Genomic DNA, 21,519 nt, shown 5'->3' with positions numbered 1-21,519 from the left:
AGTTTTCTAAGAACTCACTCAGGAGTGAATAAGGGTTTTCTTCGTTTTAGTGGCCAGTGCTATAAGCTGTGAATTTCAGCAAAGCTCCATTTTCTTTCAAATCACCTTTCTCTTAGTTATGTTCTCAAAAGCCACAGCTCACCTCAGAACGGAGAAATGTTTCATTCGGGTATATTATTTCAGTTATTTCAAAACTAAGATGTTTCTTGGCAATTTTGCTGCCTCACAGAATCCTTATATATAGGAGCTTCTCAAAAATTCTCAGTAAATTTGGACGTTAAGAGATTTCTCATCTCAGACAATTGTCTCATTTATTCAAAATACAGGATAATTAAACCAAATGGGTGTTTATTTGGTAACACATAAACAAATTCACTGAGATGACACCACTTTCTTTGTATTCTGTCATCCTACATTTTTCCTCTTTCCAGAAAAACAGGTGTTTAAATGAGTAAGCTTCATAGATGCAGTGCTTGCCTTCAAAAATCCCATGACTGACACTTCAACGGCATCAAATTAAATAATGATCAAAATGCAGCCTACAGTTTTACTTTAGAAACTGAAAGTATCTAGCAGCTATTATTTTAAGCTGTCTCTGCCCCACCATTAACTGTGTGTCTATGCTTAAAAGACATCACCTATCTCACCTCAGCTTTTACATCTTCAGAAGAGTGATAATCAGTTTTGTCCACTAATTCAGGATATGTAGAAATAGGGAAGTATTACTGCAGAATATAACTGCAGTGCTACTAATACCAGTAATAAGCAAGAGATTTAAAATTCATCTCTACACTGTGCTACTTCTGCAGATTTCGTTCTTTGGTTCACTCCAAAATGTGAAAATTTTTGTAGAAAAGCTTTGGTCACCGGTGAGCTTTGAAAAAAAAAAAGTCACTTGTTCTTTCCTTCAGGAGAGATTGTCTTGTGTGTTATTCCTCTACTTGTCTTTATTCCATGTGAAGGAACTCAATTCATTCCAGGATTTAATTTTTCTTTATTGCTTCCATTCCTGTCTCCTCTCAGCACTGTACTATGAGCCTTATGGGCTGTTTTTCTGGCCTGGGGGTACCACTGGCCTAAAATAATGACTGCAACATTTGGCTATCACGAGGGGTGTCTGCCACAAGGAATTGCATACTAATCATCTGTTCCAGGCTGAGGCATCTTCTTTGAGTCTAGCTCTGCTTTGGGTGTGTTGGATTTCTTCCCACCTGCCAAGTCCTGCTTGTTTAACTCATCTTCAGATAGAGTCCCCTCAGCAGTTTGTTCTGAATCTTCCATTGCTTTACGAAAAAGAGCATGCAACATGCTCTATGAAAAAGAGCATGAACAACTCTCTAAGCATTCCTTTTAGCCTTCGGACCACATCAGAGCACATCAGCAGTTTACTGGGCTGCTGGTGAGCACAACATGTGCAAGCAGCGGAGTTTTGCAAAACTTACTTCCATTTGAAATTTTAAAGTCTTTTAGTGCTTATATACACAAAAAAAAATATCCAAGTGTAAATCGGGCATAGCTATCCAGTGCTGTCTGTGTATCATTATCAGTCAGGATTACAACAAAATTAGTAGTAAAAGTCAGTTTTAGGCAATCAACTCAAAATTCCAAGGAAATAATTTTTCATAATAGAGAACTTTGCTGTCTCTCTTACAACAGCTAGAAGACTTGAGAGCAAGGAGAATAACAGAAAATATCAATTCTCACAGAAGTTAAGTATATAAAATATTTACTAGTCAGAGATTGAGACAGCAAGGATAAAGCTACAAAGCAGGATCTAGACACATCATCTTTATCATAGTCCCATTGTCTTTCCACCACCCCCCTCCCATCAGAGAAAAGAAATGGACAGGAAAGCCCTGCTTAGAACCTCACTATTGCTATGCCTCACACATTCAAAATATTTTCCTATAAAAATAGGAGAAATAAAACCTAACTATAATTTCCAACCTTACAACTAAAGTAGCCCTCTGTATGATCCAGATGTCCTAACTCTGTCTCACACAAGCAAGAGTTTCAAGTCTCTTAAAGTCTGCCTTGTGAATAAAGGTTAGGTATCAGGTTTTTATTAAGCAGAAACAGAAAACAGGTGACATCACCACAGTTACTTATTAACTTACAGTAGAAAGGAAAATCATAAAAATGAACATGAGAACAGTGCCACAAATGCAACAGGTAATAAAATTAACTGCCTCACACACAGTAAAGCAAAACCAGCAAGTCCCCCATTTCGAAGGAAGAACAGGATGGTCCATCTCAGCTGCAGAACATTCATTCCTGTTTCACTTTTGCTAAGCTAAGCATCTACATGAGAATAAAGGCTTTTCTTTTCCAAAAGCCTCTGTGTAGGAAGCCTGGTCCCACACAGACTTCAGGGCACAAGGACGATGGCACCAGCCTTCCACAGAGGTGAAGGCCCAGCACTGCCTCGGCCTGACGCTCTTTCAAGACCGCCTTCCACCCGGGCACCAGGAAAAGGCCACGGCGAGGCAGAAGCGCCCCGTGACAGGCTGTTTTTGCAGGGGATAGCAAAGGGGCAGGCAGGGGACACCTGGAGCTCCTCAGGCAGAGCAGGGGAGGGAGCCTCTGAGGGGCCACGGGGACGGTGCCATAGAGGGGACCCAGGGGGGCGCAGTGAGGAGATGCCCCGGCAGCGGGCAGGTGCATGAGGAGCGCGGTGGCTACCGGGGGCAGCTCCCTGGGACGCAGGGACACACGGGGGCCTCGGCTGTGGGCCCGCCTGGGTCCGGAGCGGGCCCTGACCCTCCCCACCACCCGGTACCTGGGGCCGCCTCCATCGCGGCGTTACCGGTTTCCAGGCAACCGCCGCCGCGCAGAGCGCCCCGGGAGCTCGAGTTCCAAGGGGGCGGCGCGCGCGTGCGCCGGCTCGCGGGGCGTGGCGGGGGGCGCAGGTCGGCCGGCACCTGCCGGCGGCCGTTAGCCGCTGTAACGGCTGGGGCCGGGGCTGAGGCGGGGCACGCCACAGCTCCCGTTCCGCCATGAATTAGAAGGGCTGGTGGGTGGGGGTTTTTTTTCCGAAAAAAACCCCTCTTTTGACCACTGTTGCCATCTTCTCAAAACTCAGCGGGAAAATGAAATTAATTCCCTAAACTTTCTGCGGGTTTCCCCGCTATTTTCAAGTGTTTATGAAGTACCGGCAAGAAGAGAGGGTGGCCCGCACCCCCCATGCTGACTGTGAAAACCGGCCGAGCTGCCCGGCTCCCTCCCGGCCTCTCGCCGCTGCCAGCCTGTGCCTGTGCCGTGCCCCACAAGGCGAACCCAGTGCTCCCGCCCGCCGGTGGGTAAGGGCGCATCTCCCCCGACGGCAGAGCTGGGGCCAAAACCGCCTCTTTGTGTCTGTGCCCGTACCTTCACGTACACCTGTCTGCGCATTTTTAATACATAAATATTTTTTGAAGCAGTTTGTGAAGCTGGCGGCTGGTATGTGGCCTGGCTTTGCGGCGGAGGGTGCAGGTGCGGAGGAGGGAGGCAGGCGGAAAGGCGTACCTGCCGCCGGGCGGGCGCTGAGGGGCCGCCGAGGGAGGGGACTGCAGCCGGCGCCCGGCCCTGGGACAGGTGCCACGGGAAGGGGAGGGCCCGTGGGCGCGGCGGGGTGGCCCGGCGCGACGTCCCCGGGAGAGCGGAGGAGGCAGCGCCATGGCCCAGCGCGGTCGCTGCCGGTGGGCGCTGCTGCTGGCCTGGCTGCCGGCCGGTGAGTGGGGCCCCGCCGGGGCGGCGGCGGCGGCGCGGGGGGTCCCGGCCCCCTCCCGGGGCCTCTCCCCGCTCCGGGACAACCCTGTGGCACAGGGGGCCGGGAGGAGCCCTCGGGTTTTGCCCGGGGTTAACGTGGTGCGGCGTGGGGGCAGAGGGGGCGGCCCCGCGGCCAGGGGAAGGGGGTGGCCTGGCCCGGGCGAGCGTCGTTCCCCCCTTGGTGTCTCTCCCCGCCGGGCGGAAGAGCGGGGCTCTCCCGAGGTCGGCACGAAAGCCATGCGGAGAGGAGTTTCGTTACCCCAAAGGTGCGGCTAGCCGCTCTCCTAGGAGGAAGTGGCCGCCTGCTTCCTGGCAGCCTCCAGTATCGCTCGCGTGCGGCCAGCTTGGTTTGGACCTGGGCACAGGGTACAAAGACAGAGGGGTTCCCCTTTGGCTTGTCACAAGCGCCCACCCCAGCCTTTGCTGCTAGCTCAGCAGCCCCAGCCGCTCTGGGGATCTGGTGTAGCCGCAGTGCTTCCATACCTGCTAGATACATGCCCGTATGGAGAGTGGGAACTCACCTCCGTGCCCGCAGGTGGCCTTCGGCAAGCAGAGTCCTTTTCACCAAGCTTTGCAGGTTGGCTGACAGCTTCTGATCTCCTGTAGGAAATGCAGTGATCATTTTGCTTCTTGGATGCCTGGGTCTTTGCTGATGATTTAGCTCTAAATACCAAAGTTCAGTTTTTCACAGAGAGCCAGTAAAAGAAGCAAAAAAATATGGAGGTATGCTCGGTCATTGTCTTGCTTGGCAGCCACGTTCCTGCATGATAGTGTTGCTAAAACTTGGCTTCACTGGCTCTGAAGGTTAGTGTCTTCAATGCGAAGCCATAGGCCTGAGGTAGCGGTCACTTATTAGGTTGGTAGTGTCCAGATTTCTTCTTTCCAACCAGGATAAGAAGGATAGCAGCATGCAGTGGAGTAATGCAGTCTAAGTTCAGGAACCGGCCTTAATTTCACAACTTTTCAATTTTCTTGGAGGAGGTTAGTATGAAACATCAGACATGCAGAGACATCCAATTGTCCTCTGGTGGGAACAGTAGGTTTTCAACCTCTTTAAAAAAACAAGGAGCTTATCTTTCAGCTCTGCCTCTTTTGCAGAACAGAGGTAATGAGAAAGTATCCCTTTCATAAAGAGCTTTGGTTTCTGTAAATGAAAAGCACGTAGTGATTTTGAGTATTTTATTCTTGCCTGAGAGATGCTGCTATACAGACCCATGGAAAATCTGTTCTATTTCCATGAGCCTCAACAAGTCAGAATTCATATGGGAATTCACCTGATCACCAATGAGATCAAGGTTTTGCTAGTCTTGAGAGTTTGGATTTTTGATTGAGTTTGCGTGATTTCCTGCAGTAAGATCCTGTGGGTCATCTATTTCACAATGAAAGCTGAAACAAAATGTATTGAACTACAATGTAGTTAAATAAGAGCCACTGTAACTACCTGTCACCAGTCTTGACTTCACCTTGCCTACAGTATTGTAAAAATTAGAGATCCTTGGTTTTGCTAGCAGTTTGCACTGCTGCTGCTATTTCTACGTTTAAGTGCATGTGTGTATATTTTATTTTTCAGAAAAGCCTTGGACTCAGAGTGTACCCTGGCCATAGAATCATAGAATCGTTTAGGTTGGAAAGGAGCTTTAAGATCATCAAGTCCAGCCATTAGCCTAACACTACCAAGTCCACCGCTAAACCAATTAATAATTAATTTCATGTTTCCTGGCTTGGTGGCTGCATTATTTTTTAATGCAAGTAAAAACTAGGAATCATGAAGGTTGGAAAGGACCTCTAAGATCATCAGTCCAACCATCAACCCAACACCACCATGTCCCCAAGTGCCACGTCTACCCATTTTTTTTAACACCTCCAGGGATGGTGACTCCACCACCTCTCTGGGCAGCCTGTTCCAATGCTTGACCACTCTTTCAGTAAAGAAATTTCTCCTAATATCCAAATGAGTTAGTTTTGCCTGTGCTTTGAGTTGGCTGACCAGGAGTCAGTTTCAAACCGGAAACTGAGCAAGTACTGCACTGACAATATCCTACTGCAGAATTACTTGTTGAGGCAGCGTTGCACCTCTGCAGTATGTTTTCCACCTGGAAACAGGGTGAGCCTGTATTTGCCTGGAACATACTGTGGAGGTGCAGCCTAAGAGGACACTGAAAGAATGATGCTTGCAGTTGTGATCCAGATGTTACTACATAGTCCCTTGTTCCCTTGCTCTCATCCCGAAAAAATGGAGTAGAGGGAAAGTCTTTGAATATGCGATAAAAAGTGGGTGCTGGCTCATGGTGACCCTTTCAGTTAATATTTTCCAAGCCGCCCCCTCTCCTTCCCTCCCTTCCTGCTGTTGTGCTCCCCGGTTAAGAAGCAACTGGCACAGCACTGCAACCCCTGCCCTGTTCTCTGGCGTATATTCCCGACGGGGCATCCCACACTCACTCTGCACTGTTTGTATTGCCTTATCGAAGGCAACTGGTGATAACTTCACTATTGTTAATGACAAGCACAACTTACTGTATTATCAAAGTTTAAATAAGATAGAGATGTCTCTGGAGTGTGGCTAAAATAAAGCATAGCTTATCAGAAACTGTGTAAAACCTTCCTCAGTGGGTGCAGCTGCTTGGATAGAAAATGCTGTGGAGGTTGTTATGGAGGACTTCTAAATATATGTAACAATAACTTCATTAAAAAGGAAAAAGAGGATAATTGATGTGTGCTGTTCTGAAGTGGTGATAAACAGATTAACTATGATGCTACAGCCCAAGAGTTGTATTGTCCTAATCCTGGTCACCACTAGTTAATATTCTGATGACTGTCTTAGCAAGACCTTGATAAAATTCATTTGGTGTTTATATGAATGGATGGTGCTGCAGAACTTTTCTGGTTAGGATGACAAGCCAAGGCAATCCCATCCTATGTGCTTCTGGGCCCAACGAATTATCTCTCTCAGCTTGGAGGGACAGTTTTCCCCATGCAGAAGGAGAGCACCGAGTGATGTGCTACCTAACGGCTTCTCATAGTTGTTTTGGAGAAAATAATTCAGTCCATAAGGCAGGCCAATGCAGCTAGCTCAAGCTGCCTTCTGTCAGGCAAAGATGGGACTCATGTTCTAACCAGGATTTGTAACTCCGGATGGCTTCACCAGAGGGGCTGGCGAGGTCCACAGGTGCAGGTCCTGGATGAGGCCGAGGGAGATGTGCTTCGGTTGTTGGTCTGGTGCAGAGTGAACATTGTGATGTGAGGTCTGTTCCTGCTGGCTGACTGCCTTCTGTGTTCTTGTTTGCAGGTTGCCTCTCCCTCCTGGTGACAGTGCAGGATGTTGAGCGTTATACCACATTATTTGCCACTGTCATCCTCAAGTGTGACTATAGCACCTCAGCACAGCTGCAGGACGTGGTGGTGACCTGGCGCTTCAAATCCTTCTGCAAGGACCCCATCTTTGACTACTACTCAGTCTGTAAGTGTCAGGCTTGTCTTCCAAGAAATCCCTTTCCAAATGGAAAGGAAGGGGAAAGTAGATTCACTGGGGAATAAAGGCTTTTGACCTCTTCCTACCCACAAACCAGGTCAGGTGGTGGTATTTCCCTGCACTCCAAGAAAAAATAGGTCATGTCTGTGATTTCCTTTGCAATGTCAAGGCTTTATGATATGATGTTGTCGAAATCCCAGCCAAAGCAGCTCATTTGTCCTCCTTGTCATCAACTCAGAAGAAGGCAGAGAGGCTCAGCCGTGTTTGACACATGTCAGTCTTGGCAGCCCCGTCTTACGCTTCAGCATGTTTGAAAGCAAGGGCCCTGCAACAAGTGGACTTTATGATTCCATGGGGGACTCCATGGTTGGAACTAGACCAGGTATTACTGATTTTAGGAAGTAGAAGAAACACATGCATTTTGGAGGGCAGAAAAACTTCTGAGTAATAACATTTTGTACCGGTGGCACCACTTCATGTGCAGACATTCTGGTGTGTGCAGCCTTAATTCAGGAGTGCTTAAGATGGTTCTTAGGGTGGTATGCAAACTGCATCCTGGGGTGCATCAAACAGCATAACCAGCTGGTCAGAAGAGCTGATGATCCTGCTGTATTTAGTGTTGGTGCGGCCTCATCTTGAGTACTGTGTGCAGTTCTGGGCCCCACAATTTAAGAAGGATGTGAAGGTCCTTGAATGCGTCCAGAGGAGGGCAACGAAGCTGGTGAAAGTGCTGGAAGGAATGTCCTATGAGGAGTGGCTAAGGACTTTGGGCTTGTCTGGTTTGGAGAAAAGGAGGCTGAGGGGGGACTTCATTGCTCTCTACAGCATCCTGAGGAGACGAAGTGGAGAGGGAGGTGCTGATTTCTTCTCCCTGGTATCCAGCAATAGAATGTGTGGGAATAGTTCAAGACTGCACCAGGGGAGGTTTAGACTGGACGTGAGGAAGCATTTCTTTACCAGGGTAGTCAAATACTGGAACAGGCTTCCTAGAGAGATGGTTGATGCCCCAAGCCTGTCAGTGTTTAAGAGGCACTTGGACAATGCCCTTGATAACATGCTTTAACTTTCGGTCAGCCCTGAAGTGGTGAGGCAGTTGGACTAAACGATCAATTTAGGTCCCTTCCAACTGAACTATTCTATTCTATTCTATTCTATTCTCTATAAACCCTGCAGTATGTTTAAGCTGGCCAACCTTAGCTTAACTACACCCTTAAGACTGAGCTCAGCGTGGAGAGCCTGGACTTGTTTGGTGTCTTGGTGCCCAAACTTTCCTTTTTGCAGTCTGGATGGGTTAGGTAGGCATGTTACCAAGTGCTCTACAGCCTAATCCACAAGCAGGTGGGTCCCTGGCTCTGCTGATCCCCACATAATGCAAGTGCTTTGAGCCAAGGCTCAAGCTAATAGCCGCCAACAAGGACAGAAAGCATGAAGGTCACGGTGTTTGCTTGGATATTCTCTTCATGATCCATTGCAGATACAGCAATGGAGGAGCCTTTGACAAGCTTTGTCCTCTCCTCCCTTCATTGCAAGCCCTTTACAGACAATGCTGACTGCCAGTATCAGTTGTGTCCCCAAATCTCAGCTCCCAAATACCTGGAAAATAGTTTATATTGTGAGTCTGTCATAAAAGTATTGGACAGAAATTGCCTCTAGCCCTCTGTTAATTCTGTTGGGTCTCTCTATGTGTAATCCTTAGCTGGAATCATGTGACGCATATTTTTGTGTCTTTATGAGCTCCACAACATCTAATGGGATACCAGAGGGAAAGGGAGACAATCCCTACAGCGGTTCATGTATGTCTGGAGATTTTGTTTGGTAAACAAACACACTTTTGTTTTAGTTCCAGTACTCCTGGGAGTTTTATGACTTTTTTTCCTTGCAGTTTATCTTCATACTGGGAGCTGCCCTCCAGCCTATCACCACTAGCTTCTTTCTACTGTTGTTCTTTCAGTTGTGAGTACAGCAGTTGTGAGTGCAGCTCCTCTGCAGCTCCTGCGTTCTCAAAATCTCTGCCTTCCTGTGGCTCCACCTCTGTTTGGTTTTGAGTACTCCAAAGCAACTTGTCCTTGCTGGTTGGAAGCCATGCTTTGTATTACTAAACCAAAGCAAATGCACATGTGCATTCAAGAGTTGCTCTGCTGCTCACAAGGGGATAGAAATTGGTCCTTTAAAATAACTTTTGGCATCTTACTTGATGATGTGTGTTTGTAGCATACCAGGCTGGTTTAGCTCTTGGCCAAGACCCATCTGACGACTGCAATGACAGCCAGCGAAAGGTGCGCATTGTCATCCAGAAATATGGGCAGAAGGAGCCTGTGCTGGGTATTGACTACCAGCAACGAAAGATCACCATTCAGAACCGTAAGTGACTTGACCTCCCAGGCGGGGAGCGAACTCAGTGACTACCCAATATCTGGGCCTGCCAAGTGAAGAGAAGCATAAACATGGGTAATGTCATCTGTAGTCTACATATTCTGTGAGGTGGCAATGAAATAAGGGTTGTGAAGGGCCCTGTTCCCACCTGGCCTGAGGGTGTTGAAGGCACTACAAGCTAAGGCTGAGCTGAGGATGCCTGAGCATTTCGCTGAGGAGTGCAAAAGTAAGCTGAGGAGCCCAGAGGCTAGAAAACAGTTCTTTCTTCTAAGAAGTACTGCATAGCTGTCCAGGTGCATTATATGCTCCCTGCTGTCCCTGGAGCAATAGCTGCTGCTACTGCCAGAAGAGTTACTGGGACGGATGGCTGTCCTGGTTTCGGCTGGGATAGAGTTAATTTTCTTCCTAGTAGCGGGCATAGTGCTGTGTTTTGGATTTAGAATGAGAAGAATGTTGATAACACACTGATGTTTTAGTTGTTGCTAAGTAGTGCTTATGCTAGTCAAGGACTTTTCAGCTTCCCATGATCTGCCAGGTGCACAAGAAACTGGGAGGGGGCACAGCCAGAATAGTTGATCCAAACTGACCCAAGGGCTATTCCATACCATATGACGTCATGCTTAGTATATAAACTGGGGGGAGTTGGCCGGGGAGCAGCAATCGCTGCTCGGGAACTGTCTGGGTATTGGTTGGCGGGTGGTGAGCAATTCCATTGTGCATTACTTGCTTTGTATATTATTATTACTATTATTATTATATTGTTGTTATTATTATTACTACTATTACTATTTTACTTTATTTCAATTATTAAACTGTTCTTATCTCAACCCAGGAGTTTTTCTCACTCTTACTCTTCTGATTCTCTCCCCCATCCCACCGGGGCAGGAGGAGTGAGTGAGTGGCTGCGTGGTGCTTAGTTGCTGGCTGGGGTTAAACCACAGCACTGGCTTAATGGGGACAGTGATCTGTGTTCCAAAACCAGTAGTGTTGGCAGCAGTGGGTAGCTGTTAATATCCATCACCCAGCAGCATGCTGGTTATTTCACTCCACACAGAAATAGTCCTGCTTCTAAGTAGAGTTGCCTTACAGCAACAAAGAAAAAAGGGACTGGCAGTTGATGCTGTTTACAGGAGTTCTCAATAAACTCAAATGGGATTGTTTGAAGGTGATGGCTATGCTTGGGAAGAGGGGAGATGCAGTACTGTATGTCGCCTGCAGGCAGAGGGCCCTCTTAGAGTGGGGCCTGAAAGTAGTGTCTGTCAGTCCCAAATAGCCCACTGACCTCTCAGTCCCTCTCCTACAGGGGCAGACCTTGTCATCAGTGAGGTCATGTGGTGGGACCATGGTGTGTACTACTGCACTGTGGAAGCACCAGGAGATACCTCAGGTGATGCGGACAAAGAAGTGAAGCTGATTGTTCTCCGTAAGTGCCTGTTGTTTGTTGCCTGGGTGGCAGGTACCTCCTCCTGTTCTCTTCCTCCCCACCCCAAGATGTCTCCAGCAGTGGAGATGTGCTCAGTAACTTACTGTGCCCAGGTACATCAGGATCCTCTTTCTCTCTCCATTTTTCCCATAGACTGGCTCACTGTACTCCTCATCGTTCTTGGTGGCCTCCTCCTCCTTCTGTTGATTGGAGTATGCTGGTGCCAGTGCTGCCCCCAGTATTGCTGCTGCCACATCCCATGTGTCTGCTGCCCAACCCGGTGCTGCTGTAACGAGAAAGGTGAGGTTTAAGCAAATGTGCGTGCATTCATGGCTTCTGTCAAGACAAAAGCTTGACTGGGAGCTTGCTGAGCTCCACTTTCTCCCTCCAGTTTAGCGTCCATATAGACTGAGACATTTCTTTGGCCATTGTGACCTCTGTGACCAGCTTATTTGACTTAGAGGAGGGGAGCTAGGATACATGGAGCCCATCTTTCTCCTCTGTGTCCTACTTTCAGAACTTAGTCTTCACTCACACCTTGCTACCACCTTCTCTCATGTCATCCAGGGCACAATCAGCTCCCTTGTATGAGTAGCTCAGGACTTTTCTTCCATGTCTCGTAGTTCATATGCCTGTGCATGTGAGGAAGGCAAGCAAATGCCTTGGTACTACTCTCCAAACTGGCCTAACCTTCAAGTCTCTTGCTCTGAAACGTAATTATATAAAAATTGGAATTTTCTATCTTCATGTTCTTTTCAGAGCTGCTCCTTCCACAAGAAAAAGGGTTTGTTTGTTTTTCTTTGGGGAAGGAACTGAGGAGAAAGAAAGGAGAAAGATGGTCTGTCTTGGTGGTCAATGCTGCAAATGCATTCTGAGGTTTTGAGGGTCAAGAGAAACTTTGTTGTGCGTAGTTTTTAGGAGTAATAAAGATTCTGCAGCCAGACCCTGTTCTCTTAATAAGGCCTGTGTTTGATTTTGGTTACTAAGGTCATATAACCTCTGTGTTCCTGTAACTGAAACTTAGTAGCGACACAATGTGGAATAGCCCCCCTGCAGTTTACACAATCTGACAGGAACAAAATGCAACAGATACATTTATTTATCACTAAAATCACCAGATTCTTCCCCAGATGCTACAAGGAGAGGATTTATGAAGAAGGAGCTGTGTTTCTGGTTTCCCTTTACCTGCAAAAGAGCTATTTGGTATACCTTGGGTGTTAGTAAACTGTGAGAGTTTTAGAATCATAGAATCACAGAATAGTTTGGGTTGGAAGAGGCCTTTTGAGGTCATCCAGCCCAACCCCCCTGCAGTGAGCAGGGACGGCTTCAACTAGATCAGGTTGCTCAGAGCCCCATCCAACCTGACCTTGAATGTTTCCAGGGATGGGGCATCTACTACCTCTCTGGGCAACCTGTTCCAGGGTTTCACCACCCTCATTGTAAAACATTTCTTCCTTTTATCTAGTCTAAATCTACCCTCTTTTAGTTTAAAACCATTACCCCTTGTCCTATCGCAACAACGGGTTGTGATAGGACCCCTTGTTTAGGTCCTGCTAAAAAGTTTGTCCCCATCTTTCTTATAGGCCCCCTTTAAGTACTGAAAGGCTGCAATAAGGTCTCCCTGGAGCCTTCTCTTTTCCAGGCTGAACAACCCTGACTGCCATGACTTTTCACATATCATGGAGAGTGGCTTGGCAACTACATCAGCCAATTCCCTCAGGACTCTGGGATGCATTTCATCAGGTCCCATAGACTTACGCATATTCGGGTTCCTCAGGTGGTCACAAACCTGATCTTCTGTTGCAGTGGGAGTACTTTGCTCCCCCAGTCCCTGCCTTGCAGTCCATCCACTTGAGAGGTGTGGGAAGAAAGATTGCCAGTGAAGACTGAGGCAAAAGAGTTGTTGAGTACCTCAGCCTTCTCCTTGTCCATTGTTACCAGTTTGCCAGTCTTGCTCATCACAGACGTAAGCTTAATTTGCTTAGCCCTTGCAAAGAGCGAACAGAGCATCCCTCTCATTTGCTAAAAGCAAAATAAAACAAAACTCTCTGGGGGCTTTATAAGCTGTCAAGTAAAATGTGTGGTGTTGAGGAGGCTATGGAAGTTTGGCAGAAAAAATAGTTTCCATGAAGGGAGAGAAAGGTGATGGAGATGAAAGACTCACACCTCCAGACTTCCTAGTTCTCATCAGAAAAGGGATTTAGAACATGTGTGAGGAGTTCTTTGTTTTTCTGTGCTGTGGGAGATGATAGCACACTCCAGACTGCTGCTGTTGTCTTTCCTGCCTCCTGTTGAGGACAGGTAGGAGGGATTCTTGCAGGGTTCCCAAAACCTCTCCCTGCTCATGAGGGAAGGTACAGACGAATCCAGCCTCCTTGACTGGCTGCTGGATTCTGTGGCTGTAATTTCCATCCCAGCTGCCTGGCCTCTTTATCCACTTTGCAAGGATCCTTGTGCCTGCTCCCCTCCTCTAGTGCACCTTCTCTTCACTTCATCCTGCCTCTGACTTACTGTTTTGGACTCCAGGAAATGAACTGGAGGCCTTAAAAACCACAGGAAGTTAGATAGAGGGGGCATCTTAAAAAACAGTCCTAAGGAATAACAGTTCCACACAGCTGAAGAGAAGCCAGAAATTCTCAACAGTCTTAGCAGTTGCAGTGCGAGCTGAGTACCGGTGATTTCTTCCCAATTATTGGCCACTAGAGGGTAGCCTACATCTGCTGAACAGTCAGATGCCATTGAAGCAAGGTAATTCTGGGTGTTTTAACTAACATGATTTTGAAACTAGTAATAAAAGAAGTGCATTGTTTGAGTAATTCAGAATTGGTGTACAGAAATATTAAACATGCCCCAGGAGCAAGCCAATTACATTCCACATGGAAAGCTCTGACAAAAGCCCATCGGGGTAAATATACGTATGACCTCCTTCTGTTCTTTTTTGTTCCTTTTCTACTGTGCTATTCTTCCACTAATGAATTGGTGCAAAATAGGATATACTTGCACCTGGGTCTGACTAGGTTGGAAATCTTTTTTTTTTTTAATAATTGCATAATTGGCCCAGCAACTATAAAGTCTGTCAAAGGTGAAGAACAACCTTTCTCAGCAGGGAGTAAGTGGAGGGAACACCACAACATTCTGCCAAAGTTTTATAGCAGGTATGAGTTTTGGCATTAGGGTGAATCCGACACTCCTCAGATAAATACATTCACTTTAAAAAGAGATCTGTAACTTTACTTCCATTTTGCAGGTGGGGAACCCAAGTATATGTCGGGTTCAAACTGGAAGGCAAAGTATCTGGGGAAGAAAGAGAGGATGAATGTAGTGAAGGAAGTCCAAGGGTAATTCTGCATTTGTTCAGCTGGAGGGAGAGATCAGAGAATTACAGGGACAGGGTGACTTTGGTCCTAGTGACTGCCTTCATACCCTAAGGAGGGGAACCCTAAGTAGGTATGCCCACAGCTGCTGGGCCTTTCACTCCTCAGGCAAAGACTGGTCTCAGGGGACAGGCACTCAGCAGGTTCTAGGACATTCTCAAGGTGATAACTGGAGGAATGGGAGAGGAAGAGATAAGGCCTTTCCCTTCTTTTTATCCTTCTTAATTTTCTTCTTTCTCTTTTCCTCTAAGTTTGAAATGTAAACTGGAGGAAAATCCCTTGGGAAAAAAAATAACAAAGCAAGTTTGATATAAAATGCTTGAAAGCTGCTACCTCAGGCCACACAGCTTTGAAGAAAAATCAGAATATTAGGATTAAAACCACTGAAGTTTCCAGCTTTGTAGTTCACTCTGGTTGGAGCCAGACTGGGGAGGGGGACAGAGTTTGGAGTGGAGAACAAAGTGGAGCTGCATGAACCATGGGGAAAGGGAAGGATGTATTGAGAGGCATGGTCAGTACCTGTTTTGCTGCAAGTGGTGCTCTGTATAAATTCTGTGAAACAGCTAAAGGAGGACACGTTTAATAACTGGAGTGCTACCTGAAATGGAGAGCTCAGTCCCAAAGAGCGTGCAGTCTAAATGCTGCCTGCTGCAGATGAATCCAGGGGACAGAATTAATTGGAGCTTAGCTGTAGCCTGGTGTCTTAAGCAAGGATTATGCAGTCAATCTGTCTGTCTATCCCCTATTTCTTTCCCTCCAATAGCTTTTAATTTCATCAGCCAACTTCAGCCAGATTTATCAGAGGGGTAAAAGTCTCAGAGGCAATTACGTTCCTATCTGTCTCCTGAACTGCATAGCCAGGAACGTTCTGTTCCTGCCTGACCAGAGAAGAGGCTGCAGTAAAAGCCTGCCACTTCTGAAACTCCAGAGAAGCCATATAAGAGAAATTTTGCAAAGGCCCTGTTGCAGAAAAGCTTCACCCAGTAATGACAGACAAACCATGCAGAGTCAGGCTTTGTAAGGTCTGGGACTTGCAGAATTTACTTGCTCATAAACTTAAGTTTTGATTGTCTGTGGCAGAAGGAGTAAGTTTCTGTAAGATGTTTTTAGCTATTCCCAAAAAAGAAGCAGCGATGAGCAATGGTTTTGAAGACAGGGATGGTGAGGTTGTCTGTGTAGAGGAGGTGAGATGGAAGCGGTGAAAAAAGTGAAGTGGAATTGGAGCCTGACCCCACGAGTAGGGGTCTGGAGTTAGCAGTGGTGGAAAAGCAGCGAGGGAGAGAAATCTCCACTGAGCTTGCTCTTTTGGCACACCGGACATCGCTGTTGAGAACAGGAAATTTAGTTTGTTCACCAGTTTGACCACACTATCCTAAGGGATTTAATTTTAGCAGTCATGCTGAGGTAAATTACGGAGAGAGACAACAAGAGTGGTCCAAAGACTAGAAAGGGAGAAGCTGGACAGTGCATCTCTGAATGCCCTATCTGTGGAACAGAGAAGAAATGATGGAGTATGGTGTGGAAAATATGATCTGGACAGAGCCTACATGAAGGTGGCAAAAAAAGGTCTCATTTAGCTGTAAATCAAAGCCAAAAGGGGAAAGGACCAACGATGAGCTGGAAGTTTTAAGAGAGAGAAAGCAGTGTGGTATGTCTTGCTGTATGAAACTTTACTTCCCACCTTTCCATAACTGTACTCATAATGACAGGGCAAGTGTAAGTCTTGCATTTGCTTATGTGCTGTGTACTTAATCATAGTGCCATTTGTTCCCAATTGCTGAAACCGGACCCTGAATGTCAGGCAGTAACCCTTTTCTTCTGTTTAAGGTATCTTTTTGAAGCTATGCAACTTCATATTGGAATTTCCAGTGCTCTGTTTTACCTTTGTCATAGGGTGGAGAGAGCTTTTCATTCTGTGAATTTCCTATATCTGATGACATCCAAAGGCTACAGTCTATCAAGCAAAATGGTGCATGGTCTGCAAGCTGTGCTCTCTGGATAGCTGCTGTAAGCTTTCTTCTTCTCCTTTTACAGTACTGGAACGGCATCGGTTCATGAAGCAGGCTCAGGCACTTGCACCTTGGATGTCACCCAACATGTTCTACAGGGGTGGCGACAGGAACTCGCAACTCTCCTCTTACCAGCTGAACCCTCTACTGCAACAAGGTGAGACCACAGGCATCATTTCAGAGGGAAATCAGGATGAGAAACAGGTAACTTTTCAGGGACATTCAGCAGTGAGGCTTTAGCCTCTCTACTACAAAAGAGAGAAAGATGTGTTTGTAGCATGACTGCATGTCCTAGCATGACAGCTCTGCTCTACCTGCAGCGTACTATAGACTTGCCTGGGTGGATAAATACAGCCTATCCATCTTAAGTGTCTTGCTAGGCTCAGTGCTGGGTGAAGTAGTTTAATGCTAACTAAGGTGTATCTGTGCTACACCCCAGCGACTGCAGGGTAAATATACCCAGCTTATCTTGCTTCATGTGGTAGAGGAGGGTACTGTCTCTTTGTTCTGCTGTGCTGGTCACGGTCAACTACTTATAGCCAAAACTGACATGACAACTGAGGTGCAATTTGTTTGAGTTCTTATCAAATGTCTAGTCTTCAAATGATTAAGGGCAAACTGCCTTCTGTGCAATAGATCTAGCCTACATGCAGCAAAAAGTGAGGGACTCTTTAATGAACCAGGAAGAATTTGCCAGTTCTGCCCCAAAATCGCTTGTATTAGTGGTATTTATTTGTAACTTTAATGGAGGAGGGAAGATGGAGTCTCTGAAGTCCTAGAGAAGTAAGTAATAAAATAACTTATTACCAGTAATATTATTTAATCGGCCAAGGAAAATAGGGGAATTCAACATAATGACTTCTCAAATAAATATAACATTTTTCATCTGAAATTAGCTTTTCATCACTATACAGCAGCCACAGATTTACTCTGTGTCTGATGAGTCTTACCTATTGTTTGAAGAAATAGTTTGCAAAGATCTTAAATGCTAGATTCAAGATGCTTAAGTATATAATTTTTTAGCCCGCTAGTTAATTCTATAGTTACCATTTTTCCTAGCCCGGGCACCAGTTTTCCTTAGGAAGATCTGGTGACTGAGCCACCATGATTTAAGACAGAATGCACTGAGTCTTCTCAAGGAAATCTATGTGCATGCTGGCAGAAAACGGGCAAGTAAGTTCCTCAGGCAGTTTCTTAGCCTGTGTTTTCACAGTCCGTGAATCTCCTGTGCTTAAGGTTCCCTTAAATTTGTTTCAGGTCAGCTTTTTAGAGATGTTGGGTAGAAGGGACCTCTAAGGTCATCTAGTCCTACCTCTTGCTCAAAGCAGAACTGTTACCAACCTCAGCCACATTAGCTGTGGCGTTGTCCAGCTGAGTCTTGGAAACCTGCAAGGATGGAGATTTCATGACTTCTTTGGGTAACTGTTCCAGAGCTGGCCCAGTCTCCTAGCGAAGAAACTTCTCCATTTGCTACTTATATCTATACATACATGTGTGTGTGTATGTGTGCATATATATAAATAAAAATCTCTTTTTCTTTTGCAGTATTGGTTCATATTTCTTCCAGTTCAATGAGATACAAGAAGAAACACTATGAACTGTCTCTGATTTTTTTAAAATAAAATTTTATATCAGTGCTGTAGGAAAAAAGTGTTCCTCTCTCTAAACACATAAACCATATTTCTAGGTGTGCTGTGCTGGATGACTGATTTCTTACCTCTGTGCTGCCCAAAACACAGATCATGGTGCAGCTTATTAGTTACTACTCTTTGCACCTTACCTTGTGTGGTCTGGATGTGCTGGTTGTGGTGCTTCAGACTCACGCGGTTCTTGCAGTGATGAGGAGCAGGAGAAGAGAGGCTCAAAAGGGACTCAGCCAGGATCATTAGTGCAGAAGGGCCCTCTCTTTATTGTTTCCCCTTGACTTCCTGTGTTCTCCTGTGCTTTTATCCTTAGACGTGTCTCTGCAGAACAGTCTTCCGCTGGTGCAGCCACAAGCTCAGCTTTTCCCTAACAAGGGTGTTTTGGACTATCTGGAGTCTGAAATACAAAACCTTAACATGTCACAGCTCCGGCCATCCTCCCACCAGCGGCAGGCTGCACAGCCCACCTTGCTGTCCTCCCTGGGCTCCGAGATCATGCCACCTCCTCTCACTGATCATGTCTCCTCCATCCATGGGAGCAGCAACTCCTCACAGCCACAGAGAGTGGCCCGCACCCCAAGATCCTGGGACTCTGCAGCAGAGGACAGGAGGGAAAACCGGAGGTGGCCCTTGCCTTCCAGTGGGGATTCTCATTCCAGCTACAGTCGGGAGCCCTGGGACAGGCAGCGAGAGGACCATCCTCAGAGGCAGAGGACAGGCGGCTACAGTGGCAGGCCCCAGCACTCCAGACGGGATGTGTCACCACCACGCCAGGCTGAGAGGGGCAAGAGCAGCAGCAGCAGCTGCAGTTTCTATCTGGAGGAGGCTAAGGAGCGCTCCAGCCATGGCTGGAGACAGGAGCCTGCAGGGAGGCAAGACTACCAGCACCACACCAGGAGGAGCAATAATTCAGGTCAGCGGCGGCACAGCTACTCTCCCCCTTCTCGCCGGGGGTCGTGGGGCTCCTCAGAAGAGCAAGTCCGTCTCCCAGCAACAAACCACAGGCGGCGGCACCGGTCTCGGGAATGGCCAGAAGATAAACCCCCCAGTTATTGCTCCTTAGAAGCCATCCCAGGTCGGGACAAGAAGCACAAAGGCAGTGCAGGGCCACGCTCAGTGAGTCAGCTGCCTTTTTACTTTCCCACCTAAGGGAAGAGGTGGGTTTGGGGGAGTGAGAGCGAATGTTTGTTACCTCCTGCAGTCTGTTGTCTTTCAAATGGAAGGCAAGGAGCACTGGGTGCCCTGTGCAGCTTGGTTATAAAAAGGCTGCTGAGTTCCCTGCCTTCAGACATGTGTTGCATGGCTGTAGTGTGTTCAGGGACAAAGCGAGCAGTCAAATAAAGTAGGTCCCCATCACATCCCACAAAGGGTGACATTTTATACCCTCTCACTTCTGTCCCCATCTAGAGGCATTTGGGTCTCTACATATGTGTTGGTGTTAGAATGGCTGTTCTGGCACTGCCTAGGGAGAAAGCACTTCCAGAGCAGGCAGCAGTATCCCTCTTCAGCCCTCTGTGGTGTTGGTTTACTTCTGATTTCTTTTAACATGTGCATGATTCTCTTATTATTGATCTCCAACATCTAAGTTTTATAGTATCTTGGTGATATTTTTAAGATGGTTCATATGGGAAAGCATCCAGGTAAGATAGCTAAAGCTACATGAAATAGGCTTTAAGATCATGGGTGGCTATAGTGGTGAGAAATGTGTGATCCTCCAGGCCAGGTGGAAGAGGATGGCTCACTTGTTGTGACTCCTGAGAACTGAGCATGCATTATATGGGCAGTGAACAGCTATTGTTCACAGGTCATCTTGTCAGTTTACACTGGCACTAGATTTCAGGTAGCAACCTAAGTGTGAAGAGCTTCATATCCAATTGCTAGTCTCCAAGTTAGACAGCGTATTCCGCCTTAATAAATGAAGGTTTTTTTAAATAAAAAAATGTTACGTGTCCCTTATCACATACATGCAGAATTTTACCAGGTGGGAGTCTTCTCAAAGGGCTGTATTTTGCCCATTACAATTTTCCCTTCTGAGTTTTGGACGCAAGTGCAGTTCTAGTCCCAGCTGGGATATGTCTACGTATGAATGGTTTTGTTATGGTGCTCAGAGCAGGTAGGAAGACATATGATTTACATTCATCCTTCCTTGTTCCTGAATCTTTTATTTTCTCTTGCAGGACAAAGGAAGTTCCCACAGTGGAAGAAGCATAGTCATTTAATGCCAGTACCGAAAGAACTAAGATTCCTACCGGACTCCTCTTAGCTTTTCTACTATATAGGTTGGGATGGCTGCTTTTGATTGAACAGACAACCAGCAAAAAAAACCAGATGAAGCAGCTTCCCCTTAGACTTACAACTCTGAAGAACCTATGACTAGTGCCCATGAAAGCAATACATAACCCATTTTTATTCTTGCTGTGATTTGGAGACTTAGGTTTGCAATGGGCTGTGGTCCTTGAAAACATTCTATGGGAAACAGCAGATTTTTTCTGTAAATGGTATATTCCCAATCTTTAAAGAGAGATACCGGTTGTTATTGTTAGGTGCCCTGGCACTGCAAGGAGCCCAGTCTGTAGAACGCTGGTCCTTTGCACACCAGTTACTGGAGAAGGGCTCCAATGATCACAGAGTTGTAAAGTCACAGGACAGTAGAATAATTTAGGTTGGAAGAGGCCTCTGGAAGTCATCTGATCCGGTCCCCTGGGAGTTTGGTGTAGGGAGGCACAGCATCTCCTTTCTAAGGCCCTCTGTTGTGCTTCACAATGTGTAATGTTTGCTGCTTCTCCCTGGCTGCTCAGCTGAGTTGGGGCAGTTGCTTCCTTTTGTCCCCGGTAAGCCTCTTCCATGCATTTCATATTCTCTTTTCTCTCTGTGCCATGTATCATATACATGGGGTGGGATAAAGGGCTCTTAAGAAGTCTTACAGTCACCATTTTTACTATTGTCCTTGATCTTTACCCTGGCATTTATACCAACTCTGCATATGTGTTGCACCTGATCTATAGCTAGATTGCAGGGTTTTCTCATCTCTTACCTTGCAACTAGAACACAGAATTTCTGTATGCTCTGAGACCAGTTGTGGAGGAGAACAACTTGCCGTTTCTCCTTGATGTGATTCATGCACTGTTTTCATTTAAAATGTGCTGGAAAAAGAGAGGTTCTCTAGATGCTGGCTGCTTCCACAGGAAACTGGCTTGCCAAAGGCACTTCTTGGATTCAAGAGACTTAGCTGTTGGCAAGGAGCTTTTGGAGCATCTTGTGAATTATTCTGTAACCCAGAGGCACTAGAGATTGGCCAGTATCAATGACTGTATTGCCTGGCTTATTTCCCAACCAGTGCCGCATGGGACACTTGCTACTATTTGTTTTTTAACGTCCCCATTACTGACGTGCTTATGCTTTCCCTTGGAAGACTGACTTGGAGAGGCTTTCATTTTGCCCACCTCCTTTTTTTCTTTTCTTTGGACAATGATGGGGAACA

General features: G+C 46.5%; 2 protein-coding genes across 2 annotated transcripts in view; one reads left to right on the top strand and one right to left on the bottom strand.

Annotated features, from left to right (window-relative positions):
* The window catches only part of CFAP44 (cilia and flagella associated protein 44), a 55,279-nt gene extending 52,484 nt beyond the window's left edge, over positions 1-2,795 (bottom strand). The window contains exon 1 of the mRNA XM_075724311.1: positions 2,780-2,795. Coding sequence (XP_075580426.1) covers positions 2,780-2,795 — 16 coding nt within the window. The remainder of the gene's footprint in view (positions 1-2,779) is intronic.
* Positions 2,796-3,654: 859 nt separating this feature from the next.
* Positions 3,655-20,257, top strand: ILDR1 (immunoglobulin like domain containing receptor 1). Its single transcript, XM_075726458.1, has 8 exons — positions 3,655-3,709; positions 7,034-7,204; positions 9,428-9,577; positions 10,893-11,012; positions 11,166-11,312; positions 16,421-16,552; positions 18,352-19,154; positions 20,216-20,257. The coding sequence occupies exons 1-8, from the start codon at positions 3,655-3,657 to the stop codon at positions 20,255-20,257; spliced, it is 1,620 nt and encodes a 539-aa protein (XP_075582573.1).
* Positions 20,258-21,519: the final 1,262 nt, after the last annotated feature.

The sequence above is a fragment of the Pelecanus crispus genome, chromosome 1, assembly GCF_030463565.1.
Source record: "Pelecanus crispus isolate bPelCri1 chromosome 1, bPelCri1.pri, whole genome shotgun sequence".
Classification (NCBI taxonomy): domain Eukaryota; kingdom Metazoa; phylum Chordata; class Aves; order Pelecaniformes; family Pelecanidae; genus Pelecanus; species Pelecanus crispus.
The sequence above is the reverse complement of the archived record's forward strand: the minus strand, read 5'-3'. Positions and strand labels throughout refer to the sequence as shown.

Bases quoted from the DNA above. Each gene is read 5' to 3' on its own strand.
- ILDR1 (XM_075726458.1), top strand. From the start codon at position 3,655: ATGGCCCAGCGCGGTCGCTGCCGGTGGGCGCTGCTGCTGGCCTGGCTG. The intron at 7,205-9,427 runs GTAAGTGTCAGG...GTGTGTTTGTAG, and splicing joins CTTTGACTACTACTCAGTCT to CATACCAGGCTGGTTTAGCT. The intron at 11,013-11,165 runs GTAAGTGCCTGT...TTTTTCCCATAG, and splicing joins AGTGAAGCTGATTGTTCTCC to ACTGGCTCACTGTACTCCTC.